Here is an 11,128-nt window from a genome sequence, read left to right on the forward strand (position 1 = left end):
CAGGACGTGTACTCCGAGTATGCGCAGACCAACTGGCAAGTGTCTTCACTGACATTTTCAACCTCTCCTTGTCTGAGTCTGTAATACCAACATGTTTCAAGCAGACCACCATAGTCCCTGTGCCGAAGAACCCTAAGGTAACCTGGCTAAATGATTACCGCCCCATGGCACTCACATCGGTAGCCATGAAGTGCTTTGAAAGGCTGGTCATGGCTTACATCAACAGCATCCTCCCGGACACCCTAGACCCACTCCAATTCGCATACCGCCCCAACAGATCCACAGATGACGTAATCTCAATCACATGGGCCGCCGCCGGTGGTGGGCCGCCGCCGGTGGTAAGAGTAGGCAACAAAACATCTGCCACACGGATCCTTAACACTGGGGCCCCTCAGGGGTGTGTACTTAGTCCCCTCCTGTAATCCCTGTTCACCCACGACTGCGTGGCCAAACACGACTCCAACACCACCATTAAGTTTGCCGATGAGACAACCGTGGTAGGCCTGACCATTGACAACGATAAGACGGCCTATAGGGATGAGGTCAGAGAACTGGCAATGTGGTGCCAGGACAACAACCTCTCCCTCAATGTGAGCAAGACAAAGGAGCTGATCGTGGACTATAGAATAAGGTGGGCCGAACAGGCCCCCAATAACATCGACGGGGCTGTAGTGGAGCGGGTCGAGAGTTTCAAGTTCCTTGGTGTCCACATCACCAACAAACTATCATGGTCCAAACATACAAAGACAGTCTTGAAGAGGGCACGACAAAATCTTTTCCCCCTCAGGAGACTGAAAAGATTTGGCATGGGCCCCCAGTTCCTCAAAAAGTTCTACAGCTACACCATTGAGATCATCCTGACCGGTTGCATCACCACCTGGTATGGCAACTGCTCGGTATCTGACCATAAGGCGCTAAAGGGGGTAGTGCGAACGGCCGAGGGCCAAGCTTCCTGCCATCCAGGACCTATATAATAGGCGGTCTCAGAGGAAAGCCAGATAAAATTGTCAGAGACTCCAGTCACCCAAGATATAGACTGTTTTCTCTGTTACTGCACGGCAAGCGGTACCGGAGCGCCAAGTCTAGGACAAAAAGGCTCCTCAACAATTTCTACCCCAAAGCCATTAGACTGCTGAACAATTCATGAAAATTGCCATCGGACAATTTACATTGTTATTTCACCTCTTGAGATGTGAAAACGTGTTTTTATGTAGTTGAACATGTTCTTTATGACAGAATGTTAAAATTACGTTTTAAAAAAGTGAAATACAAATGTTGCCGAATTGGTAGAAGGACCCTTCTGTCTCATAGTTATTACGTATCGTAGAATATAAAGGATGTGTTAAGCGAGACAGAGGACGTGACTGACAATCCCATCCCTACACTGAGAAAACATGTAGGTAAGGTAGTAGCCGTGCTGTGAATGAGGGGTCTTGTTGACAGATGGAGCTGATAGTCTGCATTGGGAGGAGGGTCTCTTGGGACAAGAGAGACGAGGTAGTGCACATACGACAGGATCAGTTGTTTTTCAGGAAGAAAAAAATATGAACAGAATGGTTACTGGTCAGTAACATACAGTTGGTCTTGGTACAGCTACTTCATGAGCACCTGGCAAATCAAAGCACCTGGGATAGGAACGTTTTAAAGTAGCCTTTTGAGTGAGAGCCTAAGCATGGAGATACTACAGACATTGTAGATCAATACTGCAGCATTCAAAGGAAATTGCTCTCAAAGTGGTACTGCTTTTCAAAGATGATATTTGTCCCAACGGGAAAGGAACTGCAGACTGCAAAGTGAATGCATGTGAATCACACATTTCATTTACAAATCTCATAGATTTACACCTTTACACCTTGACAGGAGTGAGTTGTTTTCAGTTTCTCTCTTTCAGTACAACAAATGTTCCCATTTCGAGGTTCACTGACTTGCTGAACTGGAGCAGGAGAAAGGAAGACTGGACGATACAAACGTTGGCCGAGAAAGAGGTGATACCTCTACCTGTCATTTGCTGCTGAGTCACTCCCAGTCGTCTCCTGTCTCAATGGGCCTTTTGTTACCGCCTGCTGTTGGAGCTGCTGGAAATGGCTGGCCTGAGCTCGCTGGTGAGGTGGCGGCAGGGTGTGTGTAGCACAGGCGGTTGGTGGCACCTTCATTGGGGAGGACGGGCTGGTGGTAATGGCTGGAGCGGAGTTAGTAGAATGGTATCAAATACATCAAACACATTGTCTCCGAGTGTTTGATGCCATTTCATTTACTCCATTCCAGCCATTATTGTAAGCCGTCCTCCCCTCAGCAGCCTCCACTGGTATAGTTGGGGTGTGGGATGTGTGTATGTCTCACACGCAAATAATAAAAGGTGTTTTTGATAGAGGAGGTGTAGGCTGGAACTATGTGGGAGTGCTGAATGTACATGTCTGTACATGTGGGTGACACTGTGTTCGGGATGTCAAGGTGACTTTGGTTGAAGTCTGGTGATTATGTCTGGGAGCATATGAGCTGAGAGTTACCTGCTATAAAACAGAGAGAGGATTCAAATACATGCCATAAGCAAACAATGCGATGTCTATGAAGAGACAGTTGTGAGTGAAAGAGTGAATGGTATGAAAGAAAGAAAAGGACAATCATTTTTTCTTATGAAGGAAGATCTCAGGACAGACAGCCTGTCTAGCTGCTGATGGTGATTGGTCAGTGTAGAAGTAGAGATGAGGTTATCCCATTGTTTACTTGGCCTGGCATCTCTCAAAGCCAAGTGGAGATGTTGCACATTACTAAGAATATTCTGCCCTCTAGTGGTTAAAATGGGACGTTTGAAAATGCATTGCATCGACTTTAACATTTGTATTACATCATGGTAAACAAGGCATCTACAGTGTAAATATGTTTATTTTTTATTTTTTCAACAGTATTTTATTTTCTGTTCAGATAATAACCATGATTACTCCCTATTGGTGCATTTGTGGTTCCATATGTAAAGCCTCAGTGACATGATTAAATTTGATTAGGAATAACTTGACCATCATGACATGCCCTTGCCCAAGTTACAATCTGCTGCAATCTTATAATAGCATATAGTTCAAGATATCAATATCTCATAAATCTTCAAGGGCTAGGCTACCCCATCAACATTAAAAGTGACTAAACAACTAGTTTAGAATGTGTTAGCTTCATGAATACTTAAACAATGTCAAAGTGATTGGAAATGCAAATTAAAAATGTGTTGAATGTTTACTATATGGGATAAGATAGCTATTGAGCTATGCATTCTGCAGTCCCGACAGCTCTGGGTGCGTGTGTTTTACCCTCTAAATGGAGTGGTCGGTAACCTGGATCAGGGCCAAGGCCAGATCCAGCAGGTCGAGTCATCGCGCGAGAAGAAGACAGCGCTGCACCATCAATAATCCTCTCTCATATGCTGAATCATCCCCCAAAAGTGCTTTGTGATTCTGGAAAATGTCTGCAGGACTGACCCATTTCACAGGCTTGTGTTTTCAATATAGTTTAGGCTAAACTTGATAATAGGTGTTAGGCTATTAAGTGACTTGCATTTATTTAATATGATGTGTGGGCATTGGGGAGTCATGCAAACAGGCCTTTGTGTCTGTGTCTTTTCCTGTATTCTGACACTGCGGTGGTCGGCCACGAAAAGTGCATGGCTGCAGACTGCAATACAGCAGTACCGTTTATACATACTCAGTCCTGGCACACAGTTAACATGCATCGATCCCATGCCTGGACTGCTGGGACAGCACGGCAAAACTGTAATGACAGTGTTTACTAGGATTGGATAACCTGCATGGGAAGTTTCACAATACTTCATCGGAAACAGTTTGGCCTATTATGTCCTACGTTGGCCTCAGTATCAACATTTAATAGAAAAGTAATTTTTCGCTTTAATTGGTACAATCATTATCATCAGGATATTAGTAGACCTAGCCTTTTGGTCTTATTAAAAATAACTATTTACATGTCCCCTACAAGTTATCATTTTATGCTCTCGCATTGACCAAAGGTCTATCTTGGCTTGTCTGTGCAGCATGGATTAGCCTGAAATACTTACAAGTTGAATTCGTGTTCCCCTGAGAATAGCTCTTTTTGCAGGAGCTTGCAGGTTTCCCTTACCCTGCTCCTGCCCCTGCGTCAAATGATGCTCGAGTTTCATCACTATAAAAGCACCTGTCTTTGCCAGGCATCACTCGTATCTCACTTCCTCTCTCTTTCTCTCTCCCACACACTCTCACACCGGGCAGTGAGAAGGGACTCCGCAAGCAGCAAAGGTCAGACTAGATTTCCACTTCTCCACCTGGAAACATGAGTTACTCCGGAGACGTCTACTCCAGCAGTTCCTATCGGAAGATCTTCGGGGATGCGCCCCGGAGCTCCGGCCGCATGTCGGTGGGCAGCAGCCCCTCTCGCCTGTCCGGCGGATACCGCTCCAGCGGCTCACACCGCAACTATGGCTCCCCATCCATGGTCACATCCTCCGGCTACCGCAAGGCGGGTGCCGGGCGCAACTTCCACTCCTCCATGCCCGACTCCATGGACTTGACCCAGTCCACGGCCGTCACCAACGAGATGAAAATCATCCGCACCAACGAGAAGGAGCAGCTCCAGGGCTTGAACGACCGCTTCGTCTCCTTCATTGAGAAGGTCCACAACCTGGAGCAACAGAACAAGGTTCTGGAAGCCGAGGTGACTCTACTGCGCCAGCGCCACACAGAGCCCTCCCGTCTGCACGACTTGTACGAGCAGGAGATCCGGGAGTTGAGGGCGCGGGTCGAGGAGCTGACGCACGAAAAGAGCCAGATGCACCTAGACTGCGTGCAGATGAACGAGATGCTGGACCGCGTGAAGGAGAAGCTGGACGAGGAGACGAGGCTCCGCGAGGAGGCGGAGGGCACCTTGAAGAGCTACCGTAAGGACGTGGATGACGCCACGATGTCCCGACTCGAGCTGGAGAAGAAAGTCGAGTCACTGCTGGATGAGATCGCCTTCCTCAGGAAAGTGCACGAAGAGGAGCAGCAAGAGCTGCAGGCTTCCCTGCAAGCCACACAGGTGCCAACATCACATCACCCTTCATGACCCCCATCAGTTGTCACTTGTCACCCTCATCTCCCCATCTCGCCGCCACCAAATAGCCTACCAAATAAACACGAAGGGAAAAGTTAGGCAATGTATGTTTTGATGATAACTTTTATCATTTATGGTGATAACCAGTGCCAAATAACTAACACTGTTCATAGCTTGTTATCATATGGCTATCTAACTGTGGATCCACATTCACTGAGTCAAAGTTCATTCACAGCACATGCGCTGTCCTTGGTGCTGAAGCCAGTGAACACTGCGCACTGCGATAAGTGGCAGTAAATTTTACGGCACTGCGGTTCTGCGTAAAACAGCACCATGCAGTACTCCCTCTCTTCTGTCAATTCAAACCTAGCATTGACATAGGACACTAACTATATATAAACTATGAGGGAAGTTGTATAACTATAAAATATAATTGAAATGGTGTAATGGTTACTGAAAATCGATGCTGTGCATAGTCTGAAAGTGTTATACAGTCTAAAGCAAGAGCCAGTGTGCTAAAAATAGGGAATAGGAGGGAGATCGAGAGGTAGGAGAGAGAGGGAGAGCATATGAGTTGATAGGGATGCTAGCGCTCCCACTGATGATGCAGAGAAATAGTAGCGCATTATCTAGGTGTGGTCGACCTAGCAGGTGTGGTCGACCTAGCATGTAGGGGGTCAACTATCACGATGATCAACTATCACGATCACACTTTGTAAAAACATTTTACAGGACGATTTCGATAGGTTGATTACTGCTGGCACATAGCCTAGCTGTTGTTATTTACAAGATTGTCAACATGGTACTGATTCATGTTGTCACACACAAGGTTCATTAAAATATAATCATTCATCAAGGTAACAATTAAACAACACTATTGTAGCTTACAGTGTTTTAGAAGGCAGTGGCATTTTGGATAGATCATTGGATAAGGTGATAGTACTCTAAATGCTTTTCACTAAATAAAAAATAAGTCTTATCTACAATTTAATATCAATTGATGCAACAGAGAATCTTCATTATTGGAAAGATAATTAAGTGTTTGTTTTCTCCAGGGGTTTTCTATTGCCCTGCTCGAGATATGATTGCCATGGAAGCGATTGAAAGCAACACCCATGGTGGTGCACAGAGCCCTGACTCAGGGCTCAATACATCAGCCCTCAGTATTTTACCTCACTGGATAGATCACATTAGCCCAGGGCTCATAGCTCCCATGTGTCTACTATAAGCCCATGATGGTCTGTGTGGTTTGACATAGATTTCAATAGTGATTATCAAACCTTTTACTATATTTAGTAAAAAAAAAAAAAAAAATGGAAAAAAAATGGATGTTGCAACAATTTTGGTTTGGATTTATTATAATAGCCTACTTCACATAAATTAGCATTAATACGAACATAAAAATATTAATATAATAACGAATACTAAAGCGAAATATTATCATATCTGAATCTCCGCTACACTACAAATATGTATATATGTAGCCATTGAAGCATTCTCTTCACACCTGGTAACCATACCCAACCCTAACTCCCTTCTGTCCCTACCTGGTCCCAGGTTTCAGTGGAGATGGACATGAGGGATGATAAACCCGACCTGGCCGTGGCCCTGAAGGACATCCGTGCCCAGTACGAGGTCCTGTCAGCCAAGAATCAGAACCAGGCCGAGGAGTGGTACCGCTCTAAGTTTGCCAGTGTGAACGAGGCGGCCTCCCGCAACCAAGACCAGGCGAAGCATAGCAGGGAGGAGCTAAATGAGTATCGCAGGCAGGTGCAGGCCCGCAGCCTGGAGATCGAGGCTCTTAGGGGCCACAACGAGGCCCTGGAGAGGCAGATGGCTGAGCTGGAGGACCGCCATAGCAACGAGATGGGAGAGATGCAGGTACATGAAGTAGGACAGGCTGGCTATTACTGTATACCACAGTAATTGCTACAGTACAGGCTTTACCCTATGGATTCTATAGAATTATCCCCTCCTAAGTAACAGGTGTATATCACAGATGGTATGTGTGATGTCATTTCAATTGCACTGTAGCACAACAGATGTAAAAAGGTATTAGGAAATGTACGTTGTGAGGTATTAGGAAATGAACATAGTGAGGTATTTATCATTAGTAACACATCCTGATGTTAATCTGCCTGCAGGAGACCATCCAGGAGCTTGAGTCTGCCCTCCGCAGCACCAAGGGGGAGATGTCCCGTCACTTGCGTGAGTACCAGGACCTGTTGAATGTCAAGATGGCCCTGGACATTGAGATCGCTGCTTACAGGTTAGTCATCACCTAGTCTGAGTCTATATGTCTGATAAAGTTAAGTCCGCATTCAGCATATCGTTGATCCAAACCACAGTGCCTTTCCTGTACTCTAAACACCTTTTCAATATTTGAATTCCAAGTCAGCAGTGCTTCGAAAAGTATGAAAGGTTGGAATTTGTTACATTTGTAAACTGACTCTCTTCCCCCCCTTTTCTAAACATTTGAACACCTCGTCAGCACAGCAATAGGATTTAATAAATGTTTGTAAACTGACTTTCTCTTTATCTCCATCTCTCCATCTTCATCCCCCTCTTCAGGAAGCTGCTGGAAGGTGAAGAGTGCCGTCTGAGTACAGTTGGCGGAAATATCTTGCAGTCAGGTTACTCTGGCTTCTCCTATTCGTCCAGCCGCTCCTATGCCCTGGGTTCCTCCGCCCCTTACAGGATGAGGGGAGCCAGGCCTGAGGAACCAGAGAAGGAGGAGGATGAGGAAGAGAAGGAGGAAGAGGAGAACGAGGAGGAAGGAGAGGAGGGAGGGGATGGAGAGGGGAATGGAGATGAGAATGCGGTGGAGAATGGAGAGGGAGATGAGGAGGAAGATGAGGAAGAGGAGGATGACATTCAGAAGAAGAAGGAAGAGAAGGGGGGTGCTCCCAGCAAGAGCACCAAGAGCTAAACTGCTTGTGTCATTGATCATCAATGCCTTTCGCCCTACTACAGTCCACTCATTCACTCATATGGATCCCTTCCCTGTCACCTCATTTCTGATTCACAAGGACACACACGCACACACACTTACCGTACTCACGCCAGATGCCTCACACACACGTACCTTCTCCTCTCGCTCTCTGGGTATCAATAATCAGCTGTGTGGTGGAAAACAGAAAGACAGACAACGCAGAGAGGTGCATTACCCTGCCAGAAGATAAACCTGCAGCTACATTTTCTCAGTATTCTATGTCACGGTTTTACTCCATAGATGATGGTTACCACAGGGAGCAGAGGGAAGGTGGTCAACGTTACAGCATTAAGCCAGTCAGTCAGCAAAAGAGAATGCCTTAAAGCAAGTATGATGTCAGATTAAGAAGTCAGGGATGATATCGCCCAGTAAGGTCCCGTCTTTATGTGCCATTAAGGATATGAGATGTGGTTATTAAGAGCAATTCTATTGTAATCTTGAAGGTAATAGTAGGATACTGGTAGTAGCACACAGACTATGTCGACTATATGCACAAAGGTCTAGAGCATAGAGCTTTACCAACTTTTACCAGTCCAACATTTAAGGTGCTTTTTGAAGAAATACGTAAAGATCATGCCCATGGGTGCCATGCCATATTCTGAGCTGAAGATATCAACTGGCACACTGAATGCTCCTCCCTCCTCTCTTTTTCATTCACAGGAGAAAGATATGGAATGCTCTGTCCATTGAGCTACTTTCTTTTCCATCACTTTTCATCACCAGAAAAGTCTATATTTCCCCACTCACCTTCCCCCCTCTCTCTGTCACTGCGAATGTCATAGCACGGCAAAATGACAGCATGGATTCTCAAACAAAGTACATGAAATCATAGCGTTTATTTGGGAGGGTTCTAATTTCAAAGGTAGGAGATTGTGCATTGTGCAGCACCTCTTCTGTATTCAGAAGGACAACATTCAGGACTGAGAAATGTAGAGTTTTAAAATGCTGCTATTTATCACACTATACCCTTATATTTGATGTTGAGATACCCTCTCTTGATTGATTCATTTGTCACTGAATGGATATACCCTCAAAGTAAGATAACTCTCTCTAAACCTGAGGTAAATGTCTCTCCTAGTCCCTTCCTTTCCCCAGAGCAGCCTAAGTCTTGTTTGTTTACTATCTGCGGTCGTTTACTGCTCTGTACCCTACGACCTTCTGGCTGGTGGTTTGAGTGGTAGAGTGTGTGTTGTTAAGTCCCAAATGGTACCCTATTCCGTATTTTCTGCACTACTTTTGATCAGAGCCCATCGGGATGCAGCCTGTGTTTGCCTTTAGCAGTGTGCTCTGCTCCAGACAGTTAACAGGCCTGTGGCTGCTGTGAAGGACAGCTGGAGGTGACAATGAGTGAGAGACAGCCCTGCACTCTGACTGCATCACAGGCGGCCGGCCGGTGGCACCTTAATTGGGGAGTACGGTCTCATAGTAATGGCTGGAATGGAATGGTATCAAACACACCAAACACATGGTTTCCATGTGGTTGATAACATTCCATTCACTCAATTCCAGTCCTTATGAGCCATCCTCCCCTAAGCAGCCTCATGTGGACTGCAGGACCAAGTGGCAGACGGTGCAGACGCCACTGGGGTCATGGGTGGTCACATGGTGCTGCGCCACAGATAAGGGCTATTATCACCATACCCCCCCCCACTACCACAGTCTGAGATGGACAGCAACAGTATGTACACAGGACACTCTAGGCAGACATATCGTAGCTGCACGAGAGGGACCATAATAGCATACTGTAAGTTATATGGCAGGCTAGCTTCCATCAAGGTGCTAAGCTATCGATATCAGGACTATCTGTGGGTCAGGATACAGTGAGTGACTGCATAGATATGTAAGGTTATAAAGAATGAGTGAAAATGTTAAAGAAGGAGACATTTATGATTTCTAGTGATAAAAGGAAAAGTGTTGCAGGAAGTATGTTTAGGGAAAGAAAAATACACGGAAAACCCCAAATGGAATGTACTCTAGAATCCTATACTGTAGTAAAATGGAATGTACTCTAGAATCCTATACTGTAGTAAAATGGAATGTACTCTAGAATCCTATACTGTAGTAAAATGGAATGTACTCTAGAATCCTATACTGTAGTAAAATGGAATGTACTCTAGAATCCTATACTGTAGTAAAATGGAATGTACTCTAGAATCCTATACTGTAGTAAAATGGAATGTACTCTGGAATCCTATACTGTAGTAAAATGGAATGTACTCTAGAATCCTATACTGTAGTAAAATGACCTGTCCTCCAAAATGTTTGTAAACTTACCGTGGGCAAATGTATAGCTTCACAGAATGTTAAATGTTCTGTTTCTGAGACTGGCACACACTGTGGAAGGCCTTATCTTTAACCATTGTAGATATCACTCCTTCTTCCTTTCCTTGAGAAATGAATCAATTGACAAGCATTGACTGCATGGCCTGATTCTTGGGAGCTTGAAAACTGGGGATGGGATAGATTTTGCTTGTTGAGTGTAAAAAAAGATAATTGCCTTAACCATGTTCCAAACAATAAAACAACCTTTTCACTTGCATTTCACATGTTTCCGAGGTGGTTCAGGAGTGTTGACACAGACCATTCATTCTGCTATACTACTGTGACTGTACGTGCTGCTGTCTCATGCTGTGATATTCCTCCCAAAGCCAAATAAAGCGATTTATTAACCAAACACTCACAACCATCGTCAGTGTCTTCAATTATTATGGTAACATCAAAACCATACTACATGTGTTACAGTATCTCTGTACATTGTACATGTGGTACTGGTACTGACCCTGTAAATAGTATTCTTACTTACTTCATCGTGTTCTTCTTATTTCTAGATCTTGTGTGCTTTTGTTCTACCATGTTATTTTTTGTATTACATCGTTATTGATTACTGCAGTGTTGGGGGTAAAGCTTGCAAGAAAGACATTTCACTGTACTTGTGTAGACTCCTAGAAAAAAAGGATTCCAAAAGGGTTCTTTGGCTGTCCCCATTGGAGAACACGTTTTTGTTCTAGGTAGAACCCCTTTTGGTTCAATGTAGACCTTTTTTTTTGTTTCCAGGTTTCTACATGGATC

General features: G+C 44.8%; 1 protein-coding gene across 1 annotated transcript; it reads left to right on the plus strand.

Moving 5' to 3' along the window:
- The first annotated feature begins 4,168 nt into the window (after nt 1-4,168).
- LOC112248652 (low molecular weight neuronal intermediate filament-like) lies at nt 4,169-10,739 on the plus strand. The gene is made up of 4 exons (XM_024417863.2): nt 4,169-5,052; nt 6,625-6,948; nt 7,212-7,336; nt 7,639-10,739. The coding sequence occupies exons 1-4, from the start codon at nt 4,309-4,311 to the stop codon at nt 7,994-7,996; spliced, it is 1,551 nt and encodes a 516-aa protein (XP_024273631.1). The 5' UTR covers nt 4,169-4,308; the 3' UTR covers nt 7,997-10,739.
- The last annotated feature ends 389 nt before the right edge of the window (nt 10,740-11,128 follow it).

Source organism: Oncorhynchus tshawytscha, linkage group LG04 (genome assembly GCF_018296145.1).
Source record: "Oncorhynchus tshawytscha isolate Ot180627B linkage group LG04, Otsh_v2.0, whole genome shotgun sequence".
Lineage (NCBI taxonomy): Eukaryota > Metazoa > Chordata > Actinopteri > Salmoniformes > Salmonidae > Oncorhynchus > Oncorhynchus tshawytscha.

Coding starts and splice junctions, on each gene's coding strand:
- LOC112248652 (XM_024417863.2), top strand. CDS start 4,309: ATGAGTTACTCCGGAGACGTCTACTCCAGCAGTTCCTATCGGAAGATC. Junction 6,949..7,211: donor ACGAGATGGGAGAGATGCAG/GTACATGAAGTA, acceptor ATCTGCCTGCAG/GAGACCATCCAGGAGCTTGA. Junction 7,337..7,638: donor ATTGAGATCGCTGCTTACAG/GTTAGTCATCAC, acceptor CCCCCTCTTCAG/GAAGCTGCTGGAAGGTGAAG.